Source organism: Silurus aristotelis, assembly GCF_946808225.1.
Source record: "Silurus aristotelis genome assembly, chromosome: 4".
NCBI classification, from domain to species: Eukaryota; Metazoa; Chordata; class Actinopteri; order Siluriformes; family Siluridae; genus Silurus; species Silurus aristotelis.
This window is the reverse complement of record NC_139577.1, coordinates 8,841,261-8,865,620: the sequence shown is the minus strand read 5'-3', so window position 1 is coordinate 8,865,620 and position 24,360 is coordinate 8,841,261. Positions and strand designations below refer to the sequence as shown.

The 24,360-nt window shown below is 37.1% G+C and overlaps 2 protein-coding genes across 7 annotated transcripts in view; both read right to left on the bottom strand.

Annotated features, from left to right (window-relative positions):
- The window catches only part of lyst (lysosomal trafficking regulator), a 93,770-nt gene extending 77,075 nt beyond the window's left edge, over positions 1-16,695 (bottom strand). For 2 of the 6 annotated variants that reach the window (XM_083539823.1, XM_083539826.1), the window contains exons 1-3: positions 16,470-16,695; positions 15,567-15,799; positions 10,890-10,981 (exon numbers count right to left, since the gene is read on the bottom strand). In XM_083539823.1, coding sequence (XP_083395949.1) covers positions 10,890-10,981; positions 15,567-15,647 — 173 coding nt within the window. In that variant the 5' untranslated portion in view covers positions 15,648-15,799; positions 16,470-16,695. The other 4 variants (XM_083539827.1, XM_083539828.1, XM_083539825.1 and 1 more) reach the window with 3 other exon arrangements.
- A 5,100-nt stretch (positions 16,696-21,795) lies between these two features.
- The window catches only part of herc4 (HECT and RLD domain containing E3 ubiquitin protein ligase 4), a 47,427-nt gene continuing 44,862 nt past the window's right edge, over positions 21,796-24,360 (bottom strand). Inside the window, exon 24 of the mRNA XM_083540170.1 lies at positions 21,796-22,455. Within this exon, the coding sequence (XP_083396296.1) occupies positions 22,247-22,455 (209 nt within the window). The 3' untranslated portion in view covers positions 21,796-22,246. The remainder of the gene's footprint in view (positions 22,456-24,360) is intronic.

Here is a 24,360-nt window from a genome sequence, read left to right as displayed (position 1 = left end):
GGAAAAAATGCCAGAGATGACTGCATAGGTCACTGGTATGGAGCTAGATTAAGTCAGAATGCTAAACAATTTGATGCCAAAAATGCTTAGAATGTTGACTGCAGCTGCTGCAGTAGTTCCCTTACAGAGCAGAGCACAGTGCAGTTTACATGAGAAATTGGTCATGTAAATGCTAGTATGTGGACTGGAAATCACATCATGGAACCAGACACGAGAGTGCCAGAGGTCTGAACTCGGTTGCACTAGAACTATGCATGAGTCCCATGAACGTAAATGCTACTCGTACTCAGATAATGTGTGCCTTTTAACTGATAAAGGCATCAATATAACATATGATGTTATATTATCATGTCCTTACGAAAGGAATGTCTGGGAGAAAATTAGCAAAAAAAAAATCTGAAAATCTAGCACAGCGATACAAGGACACATCCAGCTGGACAGCGGTAGAGCAGTTGATAAGACTTCTGATCAAAAAAAAGTTCAAATCCCAGCACCCACTGCTTAACCCTTGCTCAGTTGCATAAAATGAAATAAACTTTAATCCTCTGCAGTTATCAAGATTCATCAAGATTTCATGGTTTTCAAGAGTTTATAGAAAATCACTACCTAATGTGTAACCTAATGCTATCTATTGATATTTACATCATCTGCAAATGATACATCATTTACAAGTATGTGACAAATAAATGGCTGAGTTTCTTCTATACACTATTCAAGAAGAACCATGTGAATACAAGAGAGGCATCAAGTGAAGATATGCGACCAAAAAAGAAAGATACTGTATTTGGGCAAGTTTTAAAACACTGTGTGGCACCACCAACTAATATTCTTCAGCGTAGTCTGGAATCGTCTGTGTGATTGCTGAACAAGTGAGACACAAGCTGTTATGCAACCTGTTTAAAGAGAACACACGAGCTAGCCTGCTCCAGTCATCTGACACTGACACAGAGAGGCTTACTGTATCACTTTAGCCTGTTATTCCATCCTCCTGATCAGGCTTGATACACTATTTCCAACCTCTTCACAGGAACAAGCACATAGGTCCAATAGTTTGGTATGTGCCATGTCCATTTCGTGGTCCCATTTGAATTAGTTTTGAAAAATGTTAACATCTTTCAATTATTGAAAAAAGGAATATTCATTTTTATTTAATCATCTTCAGAATTGAGAAGTTTTGGATATAAAAGGAAAGGAAACTGGCAACAACATAAAAAATTTAGCAGTATTAGCTCAGTTAGGATTATGTGTTGGTGTGTTGGCACATAGAATTCAAATCCTAGGCCTGCCAGAAAGCTACTGCTGGATCCTTAAGTTTTCAAAATTAGCACACATAAACAAAATAAATATGTAAAAACAAAAATAAATACCATATACAATATACACATTATATATATATATCCATCCATAAAGCATCCAACAACTACACTAAAAGCCAACCTTTAAATGTGTCATTCAAATACCGTAAACAAGGCATTTTCTCCTGACTCACCTCCCTTCTACAAGCATGTTTGAAGTGAAGCTCTGAAGTGCATACTCATTGTTCACTGCTTAGACCCCCACCCACACCCTTCATGACCACAGGACATAGGTTCTACTACTGTGATATGCGCTGTTGCTTCTAATACTTCCAGGCTTTAGTGCTGAATAAATTCTCTGCCCTGCACTTCAAATCGCACGAAAATGGATATGCAAATGGAGGCTTTCCAGATGTGGGTGGTCAGTGCATCACATGAATGCTTGTGATGTCACATGGTCCTCATTCTTCCTCTAAGGCCCACTAACTCAGAGCAGGGCTCTTTCTATCACAGCAATGAAGTTCATAAAAATGTGTATACAAATGGTACAAACTGCCTGTGCAGTGTATGTGTGTGTATATATATATATATATATATATATATATATATATATATATATATATATATATATATACATATATATATATATATATATATATATATATATATATACACAGTGCCTTGCGAAAGTATTCGGCCCCCTTGAACTTTGCGACCTTTTGCCACATTTCAGGCTTTAAACATAAAGATATAAAACTGTAATTTTTTGTGAAGAATCAACAACAAGTGGGACACAATCCTGAAGTGGAACGAAATGTATTGGATATCTTTTTTAACAAATTGGGCGTGCAAAATTATTCAGCCCCTTTACCTTCAGTGCAGCAAACTCTCTCCAGAAGTTCAGTGAGGATCTCTGAATGAACCAATGTTGACCTAAATGACTAATGATAATAAATAGAATCCACCTGTGTGTAATCAAGTCTCCGTATAAATGCACCTGCACTGTGATAGTCTCAGAGGTCCGTTTAAAGCGCAGAGAGCATCATGAAGAACAAGGAACACACCAGGCAGGTCCGAGATACTGTTGTGGAGAAGTTTAAAGCCGGATTTGAATACAAAAAGATTTCCCAAGCTTTAAACATCCCAAGGAGCACTGTGCAAGCGATAATATTGAAATGGAAGGAGTATCAGACCACTGCAAATCTACCAAGACCTGGCCATCCCTCTAAACCTTCAGCTCAAACAAGGAGAAGACTGATCAGAGATGCAGCCAAGAGGCCCATGATCACTCTGGATGAACTGCAGAGATCTACAGCTGAGGTGGGAGACTCAGTCAATCAGTCGTATACTGCACAAATCTGGCCTTTATGGAAGAGTGGCAAGAAGAAAGCCATTTCTTAAAGATATCCATAAAAAGTGTCGTTTAAAGTTTGCCACAAGCCACCTGGGAGACACACCAAACATGTGGAAGAAGGTGCTCTGGTCAGATGAAACCAAAATCGAACTTTTTGGCAACAATGTAAAACGTTATGTTTGGCGTAAAAGCAACACAGCTCATCACCCTGAACACACCATCCCCACTGTTAAACATGGTGGTGGCAGCATCATGGTTTGGGCCTGCTTTTCTTCAGCAGGGACAGGGAAGATGTTTAAAATTGGTGGGAAGATGGATGGAGCCAAATACAGGACCATTCTGGAAGAAAATCTGATGGAGTCTGCAAAAGACCTGAGACTAGGACGGAGATTTGTCGTCCAACAAGACAATGATCCAAAACATAAAGCAAAATCTACAATGGAATGGTTCACAAATAAACATATCCAGGTGTTAGAATGGCCAAGTCAAAGTCCAGACCTGAATCCAATCGAGAATCTGTGGAAAGAACTGAAAACTGCTGTTCACAAATGCTCTCCATCCAACATCACTGAGCTCGAGCTGTTTTGCAAGGAGGAATGGGCAAAAATTTCAGTCTCTCGATGTGCAAAACTGATAGAGACATACCCCAAGCGACTTACAGCTGTAATCGCAGCAAAAGGTGGCGCTACAAAGTATTAACTTAAGGGGGCTGAATAATTTTGCACGCCCAATTTTTCAGTTTTTTATTTGTTAAAAAAGTTTGAAATATCCAATAAATTTCGTTCCACTTCATGATTGTGTCCCACTTGTTGTTGATTCTTCACAAAAAATGACAGTTTTATATCTTTATGTTTGAAGCCTGAAATGTGGCAAAAGGTCGCAAAGTTCAAGGGGGCCGAATACTTTCGCAAGGCACTGTATATATATATATATATATATATATATATATATATATATATATATATATATATATATATATATATATATATATATATATATACACACAGTACAGACCAAAAGTTTGGACACACCTTCTCATTTAAAGAGTTTTCTTTATTTTCATGACTATGAAAATTGTAGATTCACACTGAAGGCATAAAAACTATGAATTAACACATGTGGAATTATATATGGAATTATATACATAACAAAAAAGTGTGAAACAACTGAAAATATGTCATATTGTAGGTTCTTTAAAGTAGCCACCTTTTGCTTAGATTACTGCTTTGCACACTCTTGGTATTCTCTTAGTGCCTACTTTGAAGAACCTACAATATGACATATTTTTAGTTCACTTTTTTGTTATGTATATAATTCCACATGTGTTAATTCATAGTTTCGATGCTTTCAGTGTGACTCTACAATTTTCATAGTCATGAAAATAAAGAAAACTCTTTGAATGAGAAGGTGTGTCCAAACATTTGGTCTGTACTGTATATATAATATATATAAACTTTTGGTCTGTACTGTATATATAATATATATAAACTTTTGGTCTGTACTGTATATATAATATATATAAACTTTTGGTCTGTACTGTATATATAATATATATAAACTTTTGGTCTGTACTGTATATATAATATATATAAACTTTTGGTCTGTACTGTATATATAATATATATAAACTTTTGGTCTGTACTGTATTTTATAATATATATAAACTTTTGGTCTGTACTGTATATATTATATATATAAACTTTTGGTCTGTACTGTATATATTATATATATAAACTTTTGGTCTGTATTGTATATATAATATATATAAACTTTTGGTCTGTACTGTATATATTATATATATAAACTTTTGGTCTGTATTGTACAGTGAGGAAAATAAGTATTTGAACATCCTGCTATTTTGCAAGTTCTCCCACTTAGAAATCATGGAGGGGTCTGAAATTGTCATCGTAGGTGCATGTCCACTGTGAGAGACATAATCTAAAAAAAATATCCAGAAATCACAATGTATGATTTTTAAACTATTTATTTGTATGATACAGCTGCAAATAAGTATTTGAACACCTGAGAAAGTCAATGTTAATATTTTGTACAGTAGCCTTTGTTTGCAATTACAGAGGTCAAACGTTTCCTGTAGTTTTTCACCAGGTTTGCACACACTGCAGGAGGGATTTTGGCCCACTCCTCCACACAGATCTTCTCTAGATCAGTCAGGTTTCTGGCCTGTCGCTAAGAAACACGGAGTTTGAGCTCCCTCCAAAGATTCTCTATTGGGTTTAGGTCTGGAGACTGGCTAGGCCACGCCAGAACCTTGATATGCTTCTTACAGAGCCACTCCTTGGTTATCCTGGCTGTGTGTTTCGGGTCATTGTCATGTTGGAAGACCCAGCCTCGACCCATCTTCAATGCTCTAACTGAGGGAAGGAGGTTGTTCCCCAAAATCTCGCAATACATGGCCCCGGTCATCCTTTCCTTAATACAGTGCAGTCGCCCTGTCCCATGTGCAGAAAAACACCCCCAAAGCATGATGCTACCACCCCCATGCTTCACAGTAGGGATGGTGTTCTTGAGATGGCACTCATTATTGTTCTTCCTCCAAACACGTTTAGTGGAATTATGACCCAAAAGTTTTATTTTGGTCTCATCTGACCACATGACTTTCTCCCATGACTCCTCTGGATCATCCAAATGGTCATTGGCAAACTTAAGACGTGCCTGGACATGTGCTGGTTTAAGCAGGGGAACCCTTGGTGCCATGCATGATTTCAAACCATGACGTCTTAGTGTATTACCAACAGTAACCTTGGTAATGGTGGTCCCAGCTCTTTTCAGGTCATTGACCAGCTCCTCCCGTGTAGTTCTGGGCTGATTTCTCATCTTCCTTAGGATCATTGAGACCCCACGAGGTGAGATCTTGCATGGAGCCCCAGTCCGAGGGAGATTGACAGTCATGTTTAGCTTCTTCCATTTTCTAATGATTGCTCCAACAGTGTACCTTTTTTCACCAAGCTGCTTGGCAATTTCCCTGTAGCCCTTTCCAGCCTTGTGGAGGTGTACAATTTTGTCTCTAGTGTCTTTGGACAGCTCTTTGGTCTTGGCCATGTTAGTAGTTGGATTCTTAGTGATTGTATGGGGTGGACAGATGTCTTTATGCAGCTATTGACCTTATACAGGTGCATCTAATTTAGGATAATAAATGTAGTGTAGGTGGACATTTTAAAGGCAGACTAACAGGTCTTTGAGGGTCAGAATTCTAGCTGATAGACAGGTGTTCAAATACTTATTTGCAGCTGTATCATACAAATAAATAGTTTAAAAATCATATATTGAGATTTCTGGAATTTTTTTTTTAGATTATGTCTCTCACAGTGGACATGCACCTACGAAGACAATTTCAGACCCCTCCATGATTTCTAAGTGGGAGAACTTGCAAAATAGCAGGGTGTTCAAATACTTATTTTCCTCACTGTATATATAATATATATAAACTTTTGGTCTGTACTGTATTTTATAATATATATAAACTTTTGGTCTGTACTGTATATATTATATATATAAACTTTTGGTCTGTACTGTATATATTATATATATAAACTTTTGGTCTGTACTGTATATATAATATATAAACTTTTGGTCTGTACTGTATATATAATATATATAAACTTTTGGTCTGTACTGTATTTTATAATATATATAAACTTTTGGTCTGTACTGTATATATAATATATATAAACTTTTGGTCTGTACTGTATATATAATATATATAAACTTTTGGTCTGTACTGTATATATAATATATATAAACTTTTGGTCTGTACTGTATATATAATATATATAAACTTTTGGTCTGTACTGTATATATAATATATATAAACTTTTGGTCTGTACTGTATATATAATATATATAAACTTTTGGTCTGTACTGTATATATAATATATATAAACTTTTGGTCTGTACTGTATATATAATATATATAAACTTTTGGTCTGTATTGTATATATAATATATATAAACTTTTGGTCTGTACTGTATTTTATAATATATATAAACTTTTGGTCTGTACTGTATATATAATATATATAAACTTTTGGTCTGTACTGTATATATAATATATATAAACTTTTGGTCTGTATTGTATATATAATATATATAAACTTTTGGTCTGTACTGTATATATAATATATATAAACTTTTGGTCTGTACTGTATATATAATATATATAAACTTTTGGTCTGTACTGTATATATAATATATATAAACTTTTGGTCTGTACTGTATATATAATATATAAACTTTTGGTCTGTACTGTATTTTATAATATATATAAACTTTTGGTCTGTACTGTATTTTATAATATATATAAACTTTTGGTCTGTACTGTATATATAATATATATAAACTTTTGGTCTGTACTGTATATATAATATATATATAAACTTTTGGTCTGTACTGTATATATAATATATATAAACTTTTGGTCTGTACTGTATATATAATATATATAAACTTTTGGTCTGTACTGTATATATAATATATATAAACTTTTGGTCTGTACTGTATTTTATAATATATATAAACTTTTGGTCTGTACTGTATTTTATAATATATATAAACTTTTGGTCTGTACTGTATTTTATAATATATATAAACTTTTGGTCTGTACTGTATATATAATATATATAAACTTTTGGTCTGTACTGTATATATAATATATATAAACTTTTGGTCTGTACTGTATATATAATATATATAAACTTTTGGTCTGTACTGTATATATGGGAAGAATTCCTTCTGGCCATATTGCATATATAGATAACATCTTGTATGTGAAATTAATCTGTTTTTTCAGTGAAGCATGCATGTTGCTTTTATGTATTTGCATATCTAGTGTTTCCTGTAGAGTATATTGTATAATCGGCCTCAAAAAGTAATCAGTCTCATTAAATGATTCTCATCAGGCAATCAGTCTCATCAAATGAAAGTGATTTACTGGGTATCTGAAGGCTTGCTCCTAAATAGAATGACTTCTTGCAATAATCACAAGGCAATAAAATGCTCAATAAAATGAAATGTCTTGAAATATGAGAAAGAAAAACAAAACAATACAATGTATTCTTAAGAACTGTTTTTTTATAATAATTAGGAAAGGTTTAGATCAACTGCATTTGAAAGAAAAAGAAAGAAAAAAAGTTGTGTGAATGTGTGTCTGTGTGTGTGTGTGTGTGTGTGTGTGTGTGTGTGTGTGTGTGTGTGTGTGTGTGTGTATGAGCATGCACTCTGCCATGTGTCTGTGTTCACATTTGCACTAAGCTTATAAACATTTATTACTAATTGAGATGATTCCTGCAGTCTACAAAAGCAAACAACTGGGTGAGAAATACAGTCCTCTCTAAAAGTATTGGAACAGATGGAAGTGTCACAGTTTGGCCCCAACAATGTAAATTCATAGACCTAACCTCCTTTTTGTCAGTGGTCCAGGCTGTCAGAGGTAGATGTTTTCTTTGCACACTTTGTGTGTGTTAATGCCAGTCGATCATTGCTTGAATGCTATAGCTCACTTATTATTACTGACTGTGTGCGTCGCTCCCCGGCCACAGTTTATACATCCTACAATGGCTACATCCAGCATGATTATGTCCCATATCACAAAGTCTCCTCAAACTAGTTATATGGACATGATAATGATGGCCCTTCCCCATCACCATCTCAGAATTTAAAGGGTTTACTAATATCTCTAAATATTTATAAACATATACAAAAGAGATCTTGAGCATAACAGGTGACCTGAAAAATCTGCAGGAATTGTATGAGGTGATTTTCTCAACATAAGCCAGCATCTAAACAGAACTTAATCCAGCATCTCATGGAATCCATGCCACAAAAAAATGGATGCTGTTTCCAAAAGGAAAAAAGGAAACCCAGTATTAGTATAGTGTTCCAAATAAAATGCTCTGTGTGTGTTTATTGAAGCATTGTGACAGCTCTGTGCATCATGATCTGGTGGCAGAAGGTTGGGAAAATGTTCTTTCTCAGTCTATAATTGCACATGCTTAAGCTCAGGGTCAGACTTGCAAAGCAAAGTTCAGATTTGCCCTCGTACTGTTCCAGAAGGGAATAAAATATCATGGAATGCAGAAATTACTGCAGATATGATTAAATGAGGTTAACATTGTAAAAGATGAAGGTGTGCATGACATTCTGACTGCCTCTATCAAATGTACATATAAATTGTTATTCAGAGGCAATATTGTGTCAAGAAGAGACGAGTTGTGAAGGCATGTGAAGAAATACCAATAACCACTGAACCCCTACAGGCAATCCATATTGGTGATAAACTAACAATTAAGCTAAAGTAACTGCAGAAATACCAAAAACAATTCCAAACATGGCATGGCAGAGGACAGTGACAGCACTTGATCATAGATTTAGTACCAACTAGTGTCTGCCCAGCAAAATCTGAACTGCTCAAGAAGAACGCAGCTCTCATGGACTGCTTCAGGGCACAACTCTGATGAAGTGCTGGATTGTACTGAGAAATGTGTGCATAGCATAGAAAACTGTTTGCAGCAGTGGAACATTAAAAGGGACAGTATTCTGGTCTGCCTTGTACGCAAGTACTTGGCAACCCATTCCACATTGGTTCTGTGTAAGGGATTATTTTCACAGTCTGGGCAAATTGAGCTTCCCTGTCATCTGACCATGTAAAAAAGTGTGTGGTTTAAGCAGCTGGTTTAGTGCAAAGAAACAGAAACCAAGCCCAGCGTCAACATCCAAAAGTAGGCCTAAAATTTGTTTTGCACTCCCCTGGCATCCTGCGCTCTTTATTTATTTATTGTTTATTAATGTTTTTGATTCCTGTATTTGTACCACATTGCATAAGAGATGCTTTGTAGGCTTTTATTTTTTATACCATGTCAAGTTGGACACAATTATTTTGTCTCGTTTGCTTGAGAAGTGTGAGGGATCCAGGAAATGATCATAATTCTATGTGGAAGTAATAATAATAAAAAAAAAATCGGTTAAATGCAGGTCCTATGCGGATTCCAGGAATTGTATTGTTTTGTTTTAATTGGGTTAAAGTTGTGCAAATAAATTTATTTTAAAGCTTTTTATAATCAATATTGTACATTTGAGAGTAAATAAATACATTTATTTGCATAAGGAAGGCATATGTTGCATACTCCAATATTTAAAACACTTTTACAGGTAAATATGTGAGATTAATGATAATTAACCATAGGCAACATACAGTTATTGTCAGGTCTTTGAACAAGTACTGGACAGTATACCACCAAAATTAACTTTAATGCTTAAATCAAGGTGTAATTAAAGTGCTCATGTTCATCTTTAATTGAACTTAAATTTAATTTAACTTAAATAAAAAAAAAAATGTATTATAAAAAAAATAAAGAAATACATTTAAAAAACAATATATATATAAACTAATTTGTTTGGCTAAATAACACCTAGCCAAGTAAAAAACACTATATTACTACTATGATATCATCTACAAAGTGTGACTATAAGATTAACTTGTACCATAATTATAGTAAAAGTATAAAAGTATAGAGAAAAAAAGGAGGGGCGCATGATCCAAAGTCCAATAATTCATCTGTGAAAATGGAACCAAAGATGAATTCTGATAAGACCTTAACATACAGCCAAAGTAACATTCTTAATTCTAGAGAAATATAATATATAATGTATAATGAAGACAAAACTGAAGTAAAAAAGACCCATGAACAAGCCGCAAAAAAGCAGTAGGCCTGGCAAAAACACGTCTAATAACAAAACTCCGCATATCCTGATATGCATGGGTTCTAGTCTTTACGAAGTCTTTGACCACTAAGGATTTGCATCTATGTATTTAGAATATTTCTCATATGCATGACAAAAATTTTATGATTTCTAGTCAGCCATATGCTTTTATACTCATCACAATTTTAAAACAGGGGTTTTTGACTACTTGAAACTTCCTTTCGGCTCAAAACTAGCTGGCCATTCTCCATATTATTATGTATTCTATGAAAGAAGAACGTGAAGTTGAGGGTGGTCTCTAGGTGAAGTCAGTGCACCCATTCACTTACGGACTAAAGATGTGAGAGATTTAGTGTATTGATTTTACAAACTGTCTATAGGAACATATCAATAAAGGATTATATGACCACTTATTTATTACTACATCAGTAGAGCATTTTCACTGTATATATTTATAAATGTTTATGAATATCAAAACACCTATTGAAATTTGTTCAATCTTGAATAAGTCAAAAAGAACATACCAGAATTTCAGTGCATCCTTAATGCCAGGCTCCCTGAGGTTCTGCACAGAGTGGAACAAAATCAGGAATTTCTCCAAAGACTGCAGACTGACCTAAGTGACAGAGAGACAGAGGGAATGAGCAAATCATCTGTAAAGCATATGTTTTAGTGTAAACTAATACAAAAATCCTAATTTTGATATTTTTGGGTTAGACAGTACAAATAGACAACACAAGACAGTGTGGGACAGATACACAAAACACATAATAGCGCTGCCAAAACCTACTAACCCTACTGTATAATGTGTTACACAGTGCAATGTGCAAATGAGAAATGTAAACAACAGTGTATTTGTTAACAAACACAAAATATAAACACAAAAAGTTAATAACAGCAGCCATCAATTATATGTGCAAAACAGCATCCAAACAGTTATATATAGTTATAATAAATTAATAAAATGGGTGGTGCTGAAGACATGAATGTCTATGAATGAAATGAGTATTGACTGTGTTTGAGCAGCTCAGTAACACACAGGTGAGTGTGTGTGTGTGTGTGTGTGTGTGTGTGTGTGTGTGTGTGTGTGTGTGTGTGTGTGTGTGTGTGTGTGTGTGTGTGTTTCAGTTCAGATCTGTGTTTCAGAAGCTGTAGAGCCTCTTTCCTGATGGTAGGGGGGTGAAGAGTGTGTGTGAGGTGTGCGTGTGGTCGTCCACGATGCAATTAGTCTCCAATGGTCTTCTCGGACGTCCTCACTATCCTCTGTAGGGTCTTGCGATCTGAGACGGTGCAGGTAGTGGTAGTGGTGCAGGATGCTCTCAATGGTCCTTCTTACTTTGCCTTTTCTTAGTGGGATCCATTCAGCTGTTGCTCTGATTTTTCCAAACAGTCTTGTCTTCAAAAGGTGAACATGAGTTAAAGCCAGGTAATGAACATGGACAGTTTTAAAACACACACCTTTTCCCAGGTTATGTTCTTTGCTGTGTTGCCAGTGTGTTCGGGGTCATTACCTTGCTACAATGTTCGAAGTGCCTCTAAATTAGATAGAATGCGTTTCATTTTTTAATTGGCAGACAGAAGGTGTCTGTAGACTTCTGAATTCATTCTGATGCTACCATTGTGTTTTACATCATCAATAAAGGTTAGTCATCCCATTTCAGAAGCAGAAAGCACAAGCCATGACACTACTTCCACTGTGCCCTACTGATGCTTTTATGTTTTGGATCATGAAAAGATCCTTTCTTTCTCAACTCTTTGGTAAAATCTACTGCTGATTGCAGGATTGCATTTTGTGGTATGGCCTCTATATTTCTCTTCTTAAAGACTTCTTTAAACAGTGCATTGTGATAATGTCACCCCTGCCCTTTGTACAGTGATAGTCACTGTATTTCACATTGTTGTGTTGGCTATGCCCAATGCTTGTGCTCTGGTTAATTTTCCCTCAGCTATTAGCCTTAAAATGGCTTGCTTTTCTCCCACCAACACTGGTCTGGGCTTTATGTAGATTTATCCTTTCTAACCCAGAGTAGACAACCTAACAAGTGTAGACAATCAATCTATCTATCTGGCACACCTGGACAACAACAAATACAAGCTAGTCACATGTTTTTGCGACTTGAAACATAGGTGGGTTCAAACAAAAGGTGCCATGTTCAAAGTTGTTTAACAAATCAAGTTTGAAAATTCTGTTGTATCATATTCAACGTTTGATCTCAAACCCAAATTCAATTCAATTCATTTTTATTTGTATAGGGCTTTTCACAATGAACATTGTCACAAAGCAGCTTTACACAGATAATGTCTTTAGTGCCTTGCAAAATGCATCGCCTTTTCAATACTTTGGAAGACACTACGCAAACGGAAAAAAGAAACCCTACGATTAGATAAAAAGGAAATTCCTGCAGTGAATCTTGCATACTGGATCACTGAAAAGAAACTGCTGTGTGAATGATTGGCCAATCAAATGATGACATTTACAAGAACCTGCCAATCACGATTATTTTATCAGTTTTGTTAACATGCAAAAACTTTGCAAGACAAAATAAATTCATTGCAAATGCAGATTCCTAATTAACTGTTCACATATAGGAAAGCCAATACTTTGCAGATAGGTTTTATCTACACACACATTGCATCTGTCACTATGTTTTGCCTCATGCTGTGACTGCTGTATGCTGGAACATTACCATGACAAAATATGACTCCAGCCAGTGTAATAGCTTTTTAATCAGGATTCTTGAGATCTTATGAGAATTAAATGTTTTCTTTTATAGCTGCTGAAAAACAGCCAATCGGTCCCATTTCATTAGGGCCAGCACTAAGTGATTGACAAGTGGCTGATCTTGCATGTCAATGTGCTGTATTTTCATATGCATTCTCTTCAGCTTGGTGCATGCTTTTCTATGACACTCATTCTCCCTCCTGTTTTCCAAATGGCATTGGAGAAGACACACCGAAACATTCCATTATAGCCCCAAGACATTTTGTTGTTTCCTTGTGTAAAGAGTTTGGTGTCTGCAATCACAGTTGAGATATATGTATGATAAACAGTATTTAGGGCACAGCTGTGTTAGTGAATATGCTTGAAAAACTTAAACGTATAAGTACCATGATCAAACTTCACCATGGCTGCACATACAAAGGTAACTCTCAGACTCACTGAAACGCTTTCCAAACGTAACCCATAATGTAAAATAAAGTACTTATTCACCACTAGAAAAAGCTTGGTGTCCCTCGAGCACTCAAGCCTTTTCTTTCCTCTGATAAGAAGTTTGGGTAAACCATGAGAAATTACATATATGGTAACAGAATAAGTTTAGTCTCATTTGATCAAATTATCTGCTCTTTTTGTTTTTGCCCGGGACTCTTATAGGTCTTTGATTCCAATTTTCCTCATACCTTGTTCCTCATACCACAAGCTCAGCCCTTGACACTATTTTAAAAGTGGACACCTGCTCAAAGGTACAATATCCAAAATGTAGCATCTCTATTTTATTGCAAACACCACCCTCTGAATCCTTGTGTGTCACACAGTCCCAGCAAATAGTGTCCTACAGTGCAAAACTGTCCTTAAACTACACTGGTCTATAGGTAAACTGGCTTAGCAGGAATGTGAATATGCCTAGAATCAGCATAGCCCTGCTAACCTTCACCAGGTTCTGTTATCGTGTTTCCCCATCTTCTCGCAATTCGTTTTTGCAGACTCACATTACACATACCCTCCATATACCTGCTCCACTATATAATTGCCCTCTTTGGTGTCCTTCCTATTGACAATACATTGTCCCTCCCATTTCTTAGACTTAGCTGCATTTCTAACACTGTTGGCTTGGTGACTCATTTAACTTCATTGGAAAATTCCACACCCACCTTTAAATAAAGGATGACCTTCTCTTTATAATATTAGAAAGATAAAGTTCTCCTATCATGGTGCAAACAGGAGTTTTGTTGAAGGTGTAAGAAGTAGTCCTTTACAGATCACGTAAATAGCATGCAGGACCTGTCCAACCCTCCTAAAATTTAGACGTCCTCCGTCAGTAGCCCACATGGGTTTTTTTTTTTTTTTTTTTTTACTTCCCTCCCTTAATTTATCTTTGTACATTTAGATATGGCAGATTTGTTAGATTATTTAAATTGTACTGTTTCTGTTACTACAACATGTAATGTAAAACTTGAGTCCTAATAAACAGACTGGACACGTTTGGATTTGTTTGTAAATATTCAGATATGTGCAATAAAGCGTAGTGCTGTAATACTTTAATTACTAATTATATAAACCATAATCAGAAATAACAATAAATTATCATTTACGGTAAATATAAATATAGGAAAAGTCATGATAATGTTTTTGTGGCAGTAGATTTCCTTTGATCTTCACCAAACAGTCATCTGACCTTCAACTGACTTCAATTATGGAATATTAACAAAATAATTAAAGCAGGACAGTTAATATTATAATTATTATCAATAATAATATCATCAGAAAGCATGTTTGATTCTTTTTAACCTTGTATTTCACTTAAATTTACAGTCTACATTTACAGTCTCGAAGATCCACGCATGACTTGCAGAAAAAAAACTGTCCACCTGCTTCTAAGGTACAAGATCCAAAATGCAACAAATCTAATGTTTTCTACACACAATCAGAGGATCTCCAACATGCAACTATGAAACCGAGTCCAAATCTCCTCCATACATGCTCAGCAAAGATTTTTCGTGTGAATTTTGCACGTCACAGGAATTTACCGTCCACATTCATACAATCTAGAAGAACTTCTAAAGATAGCATGCACCGTGTCTCAGCAATGAGCAATCAAAATAAGCTGTAAAAACAATCTGAGCTAAACATGTCTTTAAATGATGACAGCTGATTTATTACCTGCATGCAGAACAATTGAAAATTTGAGCCGTGCAGTAAGATCCGGGATTATAATGCAGGTGCAACATTAAATAGCAAAGCAGTGATGCCACCTGAATACCATGCTGAATACCACTCTGGACTGAAACTTGCCAGGATCACATCCATCTGGATTCTGGATGATTTCTGCTCATGAAATGTGAACAGGTGATGCTCAGTACAAGATGATGCACGAAAAGCAGGTCGCAAGTATTTGGTGATCATTAGACCTCTGCTGATGAATATGATGGTATGGACAACAGTGTAGTGCACCTGTGCTGCAAAGGTGTATGTTAATACTTACATGCAGATCTGCTCCCTGTGCGCGACAGTCCATATACTTCTCCCAGGCCAGAGTGAGACTTGATGCTTGTTGGTTGGCCATTTTTAGCCCCAGCTTGACAATAGGGATAACAGGTTTTAATATACTAGATAATAAGGTTCAGATCCATTTAAAATCTTGACTTGTTTTGGAACCTTTGAATCCACCGTATTTCCTGGTCTTCGTCAAAACTCCATGGGGATTTCTTTTTATTCCTAAAACAAATGAACAGGACCAGAGAAGAGGAGAATGAAGCTCATAGGCGTTGACATGACATTATTGGAGAGTCCACAGCTAGCTAGCATGTGCTAATAAAACAGAAAGTGACTTGTCCCCACCACTGACTGTCGCCTCTCTAACAGACAACTTTGAGGAGACATCAGGAGACCGATTTCCACTCAGAACAAAGCGTTTGCGTGATATTTTGTCTCCCACACTGTCATATTCTCATCGTTCATTTAAACTCCTAGCTGTTACTAGCTGACCGGAACGTAAACTAAAATTAATGGTTGATTAGTGCAGCAAGTGGCTAGCTCCTGCGGTGCTATGCTAAGCTAACCCCGACTTCCTGTCAACTTGGAATACAGCGAGCGCGGAATAACTACCGGCTGTAACGCGGTCTCCGGCAGCCTGCGCACCGCGGTGTCTGGATCCATAACCGGGTCCATATTCACTGCACAACAGTTTCACATCGTCCCCATGGGGCATCTTTACTGCCCTATTCCCTCTGCCTCATCTCACCCAAATGCCTTTCTATTTTCGTAAAAGCGGCATATTTACCAGTACGAGCGTTTTCTAAGACTCATTTCCTTCTCCTTTCTTGCCCCCCCCCCGTCTCCGTGTCCCTCCAGTCTCAGCACTGCTACATGATGCAGATACACTCACCTCACCCAGCACACAGCTAACCTCCTCTGGGACAGCCGCTCCACTACACCAAAGCGCCAAGTCCAGCATATTCCAGGAAATAACGCCAATAAAACCGTCTCATACAGCTTGTCTCTGCTGCAGGAAAAGCGGACAGTCTCTGGTCCATCACAATATTTACCTCCGAGCACCATAAAAGACACTGTACCTTCTCCTCTGTCATTGTGATGACGTCAAAACCAGGGTCTCGCTGAGTAGGAGGAGCTCCGGCTGGATGGACATGGATAGATAACATTAGATTAGATTGGATTAGTTTAGATTAGATTAGATTAGATTAGATTAGATAGCTAGCTAGCTAGCTAGCTAGCTAGATAGCTAGATAGATAGATAGATAGATAGATAGATAGATAGATAGATAGTACAAGTTATTCTCCAAACCATATAGATACAGGACACAAACTCTGTAATTAAAAGTAAGAGAGAATTCTTGAACTATATGCTTTGTAGTAACCATTAAGGATTGCCATACAGTGTTACAGTCGGTTTTTATTGTTGTTATTTAGAGTGTTACCTTTAAAGCTCACAAGACATGTCAAAATGAAAACACTGCATTCAAGATTTGACCACCATCATGTAAATAAAGAATTTGATAAAAAATTTCAGTTTACATTTTGTTAAATATTAAGTTGATCTTATCTAAGATGAATTCAGGTACACTAAACTGTGTGACAGTGTAACTTTGCAGAAATTATATTTTTTGAACAGATGAATAATAAGTCCATTTGGGTCTGAGTCGAAAAATGAATATAGCTCGGTTTAATCCTCCATTTCTTAAGTCATCGAAAATTATTGACACATATGACAAAGAAGTGTTTCTAGTTGCCCATGTGTGCCTGTCAGGATCGATTGTTCAAATAATTAATAGCTCAGTATATCTATGGTTGTTAGAGCCCTAAATTCAAAAGCCAAATTGACTTTCACAATGAAATACAGGGTTGAGGTTAACCATGTTTTAACAATTGATTAAACAGCAAAGGTGTAAAGAAAGAAAGAATCTGCTTATGATCCAAAACATATACAGTATCTCACAAAAGTGAGTACATCTCTCACATTTAAGCAACCATTTAAGTATTTCCTTTTAAGGGACAATACTATAAAAATAAAACTTTGAAATATTTTAGAGTAGTCAATGTGCAGTTTGTATAGCAGTACACATTTGCTGTCCTCTGAAAATAACTCAACATACAGCCATTATTTTCAAAATAGCTGGCAACAAAAGTGAGTACACCCTAAGTGATAACAGCTGTATGTCTTTTAACCATGCAAAGCCACATGTCCTATTCATCATTTTCATGTTTTTGTCTGTTTGACAAAACAATACCATTCGTGTTAAAATCTGGTGCTTTTTGGGATAAGGTTGATCAGTCACACCATTAAGTTATGGGAATAAGCAGTGGAAGCCAGGTTGAGAGAAGAGGTGACTATCTGTGAGCAACAGTATGGTTTTATGCCAAGGAAGAGCAATACAGATGCAATATTTTCTTTAAGAATGTTGATGGAGAAGTATAGAGAAGGTCAGAAGAAGTTGCATTGTGTGTTTGTAGATTTAGAGAAAGCATACGACAGGGTGGAGAGAGGGATTTGGTATTTTATTAGGAAGTGAGGTGTGGCAAAGAAGTATATCAGGGTGGTGCAGGACATGTATAAGGACAGTGTGACAGCAGTGAAGTGTGCAGTAGGAACGACAGACTAGTTTAGGGTGGAGGTTAGGCTGCATCAAGGATCGAATCTGAGCCCTTTCCTGTTTGCAGTGGTGACAGACAGGCTGACAGACAAGATAGACGAGGTCTCCGTGGACTATGATGTTTGCGGATAATATTGTGACTAGTGGGGAGAGTAGGGAGCAGGTGGAGAAGAGCCTGGAGAGGTGGAGGTACGTGCTGGAGAGAAGGGGAATGAAAGTCAGTAAGACAGAGTACATGTGTGTGAATGAGGCAGAGGGCGGTGGAGTGGTGAAGTTCCAGGAAGAAGAGGTGGAGAAGGTGAACACGTAAAGTACCAGGGATCAACAGTGCAAAGTGATGGAGAGTGTGTAAAGAAGTGAAGAAAAGAGTGCAGGCAGGGTGTAATAGGGGAAAAAGAGTGTCAGGAGTGGTTTGTGATAGTAGGGTATCTGCGAGAGTGAAAGGGAAAGTTTATAGGACTGTGGTGAGACCTGCGATGTTGTATGGCTTAGAGACAGTGGCATTGACTAAAAGACAGGAGGTGAAGCTGGAGGTAACAGGGCTAAAGATGTTGAGATTTTTATTGGGAGTGATGACGATGGACAGGATTAGAAATTAGTTTATTAGAGGGAGAGCGCATGTAGGACATTTTGGAGACAGAGTGAGAAAGGCAAGTTTGAGATGGTTTGGACATGTGCAGAGGAGGGACATGGAGTATATCGGTGGAAGAATGCTGAGGATGGAGCCACCATGGAGGAGGTTTATGGATGTGGTGAGGGAAGACATGCAGGTGGTGAATATGAAAGAGGCAGATGTAGAGGATAGGGTGGAATGGAATTGGAGGATCCACTGTGGCGACCCCTAATGGGAGCAGCTGATAGAAGAAGTAAAGTTCAGAAAAGAATCAACCATATACCTAAAACAAATTATTTTAAAAATATATATATAATTGTTACTACTGTAGGAAATGAATTGTAGAATGTGGGTTATGTAAGCCCATGCTAACTGAAGTGCAATTGGTATGGTAACATTTTTTAAAAACATGTTACAGGATTAAATCAATGGTTTATGCTCTCTAATGACCAATCTTTGGATTTCAGTCATTTTTGACAAGAGAGTAAGCCATGGTTCTTCTGATTATCCAAAATATTTTTTTTAGAAGTTTTTAGAAAGGTATTGTGGCTTATTGTACTACAGTAAGACAAAACTGTCACAAGAGACCAAATGGCCAAACAAGGGTCTTCCCCAAACTGTTTTAGATTAGATTAGATTACTTTCAACTTTACTGTCATTGTGCAAAGTACATGTCCAGAGCCAATGAAACTGTTGCCATAAAGGCTGAGCAATAAGATAGACTTGAGCAGTAAGGAGTCTAAATATGTTTGAAAAAGGCAATGCCCAGAAGTAAAATCCAGAACAATGTACTTTTGACAATATTAATGTGAAAGAACTTAAACTGCCTGAGTAGAGTAATAAATTTAAGTACACTGAACCTTTTTGGGTTAAATTGGAACACTGTCCTAATGCCTGACCTTACTATTGCTGTTAGCCACATACCATAATCTACTGGAAAGAGTGAAGGTAGTTCAAACAAAGCAGATGTGGAACTGAAGTCTGAAGTGGTGTTTTTTAGCATCCACAAATGGGTGAGTGGTCAAGCTTTCACATACATTTGACCTCTTTATCACTTGACTTTTTCCCTTACATTTGTCAGCCATAGCTCAAGACTCCATTCCATAACTTAACTCTCGTTTCCTTTCCAACATCATCTTATCAATTTCCATTTCCTAAAAGCAGTACTGGATTTGAGGGGGGGCCTGGGGGGATCCAGGACCCCCCCTCATAAGGTAAAAAAAATACCTCCATGACAAGTAAAAAATACTCAGGATTATTTTAGTAAAAAAAATTTACAAATTACACAACAACTGGGAACCCCCCCATAAGACTTGACTTATTTTAATTATTATTCGAGCACTGCCTAAAAGGTAAATCCTTCTAAAATATTTTGACAGCCCTTATGCAATACCTTTGTACTAGTTAACTCCTTTTCACCCTTTAAGAAGAGACTTGTTTGGATTAAGTGTGAGCAAATCTGCATCCAGTTAAAGGTTTATATGTAGATAAATTTAGTTTAATGACATAGGTCATGCGTTTATCTCAAACAGTAGGCAGCACTGTATATCTTATACTTTTTTTATTTAACATTTTAAATTATATATGCACAATGGAGGGCTAAGATTAGTTTCTCGTTCATCGATCATCTCTTTTTATGTTATACTACCTGTGTGAAGCTGCATGAGCAGCAGGTTATAAAGTAAAAGGCTGGCCTACAGTATAGGATATTTATGTGCTAACTGTCATATAAGAGAAGAAAGCTGGTTGGTAGGGAGTGGCAGCTGGCCAATTTTGTAAGAAAGAAAAAACAAGCACAATATAACATATTTGGAAGTTTTATTAAACCAGATGTGATGTGCAATGCTTTTGCATTTTAAGATTATATAATGTAATAATCCACGTTTACCTTATGCCGACATATTCTCCATGCATTGCCCTGGGCTCTTAGGATTATGTATAACAAACCATGTAATAATTAACAACTAGTATATGTATAAAAAAAAAAAAAACACTGTGGAAGCTCCTTTGTCTCTCAGTCACTTGCTCTCAGTAACTGCTTTATCCTGGTGAGAGTTGTGGTGGATCCAGAGCCTCTCCCATGAACTCTGTATATCAAATGATATTTCAGGAGGTGGTTGGAAACCTGGGAAATTGAAGGGAACCCACATGGATACAAGTAGACATGGACACACGGGCTAGACCAAGTCCGTCACCTAGGACCCTGGAGCTGGGAAGAAGAAACACTGCCCATTGCACAACCGTCAATCTGTTCTCATGTGTTATAAATGCTAGAAAAGCATTTATCATTATGCTATGATGAGATGAACATTGATTAAATGTAGCTTTTAAGCATAAAACAGACACCATGGTGGAAAAGTACATGTAAAGAGGAAAACAGCACCTCCTCATTTTGCCATTACATACTCTCCGCAATGTGTTGATTCTGTAGTCAGTCGGTACACTGCTTGCATTTTAACATTCAGCGAACTCCACTAGCATGGGGGACAGGAATAGGGTAGTTCTGAGCAAAATCATTTCAGGTAACAATGCTAAATGTAATAATATGGAGTAATTTTACCCTGTGCAGTTTTAAAAACAGAATTTCAGCAAATTAAAAACTTTTATATGCACTAGGAGGACATTTTGTTTAATCTAAGTTACAGCAAACCTTTGATGAACTTTGATAAACTATATTTAATGTATTGCGATTCACTCAACTTTTGACAATCCAATACATTTGGGACAAAAATAAAATCAAAGGAATGATGATTTCAATAAACCAGTTTCTCTCTCTCTCTCTCTCTCTCTCTCTCTCTCTCTCTCTCTCTCTCTCTCTCTCTCTCTCTCTCTCACACACACACACACACACACACACACACACACACACACACACACACACACACACATACACCTTTCTAGCAAATAATTTGACTAATTTTTATCACTATTCTCAGTTAAGATACATTAAACATCTCTTTGTGTATCATAAAGACAGTAATATAAAATAATTAATAAAAAATCCAAATCAGTAGAGTTTATTTGCAACTACACCAAGAACCAAAGACTCAATCTCCAGAGGTTAAATAAGGCTGGCAAGTTAGCTTTATGCATCAAATCACTAAACTGTTTTATTTTGTAAAAAGTAAATCAGTATTGAACAATGAGCAGGCAAGAGATTTCGACCTTAGTGAAATTCAGCAGCACTATTAAACACACATAACAAAAAAACACCCCAAAAGCTTATATTTGGCAGACGTTTCCAAAGAACAGAAAAATAATCAAATGTGCACACGGTGTAAACAAAGCTTTAATTGCTGAGTATAGTCATTTAATCGACAGTGCAATCTAATGAGATCATTTATTTATATTAAACTCCCATGAGTATTGACCTCTCAAGTCTTTTTTAATTGGCGGGTTCAAACATCTGTGGTCTGGAAACTAATGTGTTCCTGTAAACTTTCATACCAGATTGAAGCCCTGATTGTGTTCAATTGCCTGTAGAAGCTTCTCTTTGAGGTTTTCTTTTCTTGTATACTTGGGCAAATCTAAAAGATTGAAGCAAGTGTGTGCAACAGGAAGATAGTTCTCTCCACCTCCTGTTGGCTGAATAACCAAGATGAGACTCTTCATTCCCAGGATTGGGATTCGATCACTACCTGTGAGAAACACTGCAGATACCAACCAGAATTATTAGAAAAGGGAAAACAGTAATAAACAAATACAATAACAAACCAAAAAGGTAAAGTAAGGCTAAATGTTTGAAACAGTTTTATAAGCTGGAATATAGAGCACTCATTTATCTCTGCAGCATGGCATGGGTTTTTTTTTTCATAATAATAATAATAATAATAATAATAATAACAACAATAATTAGTGGTGCTTGCAAAGCAAACTATTTAACAAAGACTATTATCTCATATATTATTATACACATCTATAAACCTCCTCCTTGGCCTTCCTCTTTTCCTCCTTCCTGGTGGCTCCATCCTCAGCATTCTTCTACCGATATAACCCATGTCCCTCCTCTGCACATGTCCAAACCATCTCAATTGCTCCTCCCTCAAAACATCCTACATGCGCTGTCCCTCTTTTAAATTTATTTCTAATCCTTTCCATTGTCGTCACTCCCAATGAAAAATCCTGTCTTTTACTCCATCCCACTGTCTCTAATCCATACAACATCGCAGGTCTCACCACAGTCCTATAAACGTTCCCTTTCACTCTTGCAGATACTCTTCTTTCACAAATCACTCCTGCCACTCTTCTCCACCCACTCCACCCTGCCTGCACTCTTTTCTTCACTTCACCAACACACTCTCCATTACTTTGCACTGTTAATTGAATTTTATTTAAATATAATGTCTATAAGTATTCAGCGCTTTAGTCAGTACTTAGTTGAAGCACTTTTGGCAGTGTAATGAGTATTCTTCTTCTTCTTTCGGCTTCTCCCATTAGGGGTCGCCACAGCGGATCATCCGTCTCCATACCACCCTGTCCTCTACATCTGCCTCTGTCACACCAACTACCTGCATGTCTTCCCTCACCACATCCATAAACCTCCTCCTTGGCCTTCCTCTTTTCCTCCTACCTGGTGGCTCCATCCTCAGCATTCTTCTACCAATATAATTCATATCCCTCCTCTGCACATGTCCAAACCATCTCGATCTCGCCTCCCTCACCGTGTCACCAAAACATCCTACATGCGCTGTCCCTCTAATAAACTCATTTCTAATCTTGTCCATTCTCGTCACTCCCAACAAAAACCTCAACATCTTCAGCTCTGCTACCTCCAGCTCCACCTCCTGTCTTCTACTCAATGCCACTGTCTCTAAACCATACAACATCGCAGGTCTCACCACAGTCCTATAAACTTTCCCTTTCATTCTTGCAGATACTCTTCTATCACAAATCACTCCTGTCACTCTTCTCCACCCACTCCACCCTGCCTGCACTCTTTTCTTTACTTCTCTAACACACTCTCCATTACTTTGCACTGTTGACCCCAGGTACCTGAACTCCTCCACCTTCTCCACCTCTTCTCCCTGCAACCGCACCACTCCACTGCCCTCCCTCTCATTCACACACATGTACTCTGTCTTACTCCTACTGACTCTCATTCCCCTTCTCTCCAGCGCATATCTCCACCTCTCCAGGCTCTTCTCAACCTGCTCTCTACTCTCACCACAAATCACAATATCATCTGCAAACATCATAGTCCAGGGAGACTCCTGTCTGACCTCGTCCGTCAACCTGTCCATCACCACTGCAAACAGGAAAGGGCTCAGGGCCGATCCTTGATGTAGTCCAACCCTCACCCTGAACCAGTCTGTCGTTCCTACTGCACACGTCACTGCTGTCACACTGTCCTCATATATGTCCTGCACCACCCTCACATACTTCTCTGACACACCTGACTTCCTCATACAATACCACAACTCCTCTCTTGGCACTCTGTCGTACGCCTTCTCTAAATCCACAAATACACAATGCAATTCCTTCTGTCCTTCTCTATACTTCTCCATCAACATCCTTAAAGCAAATAAGGCATCTCTGGTGGTGCTCTTTCTTCTTTT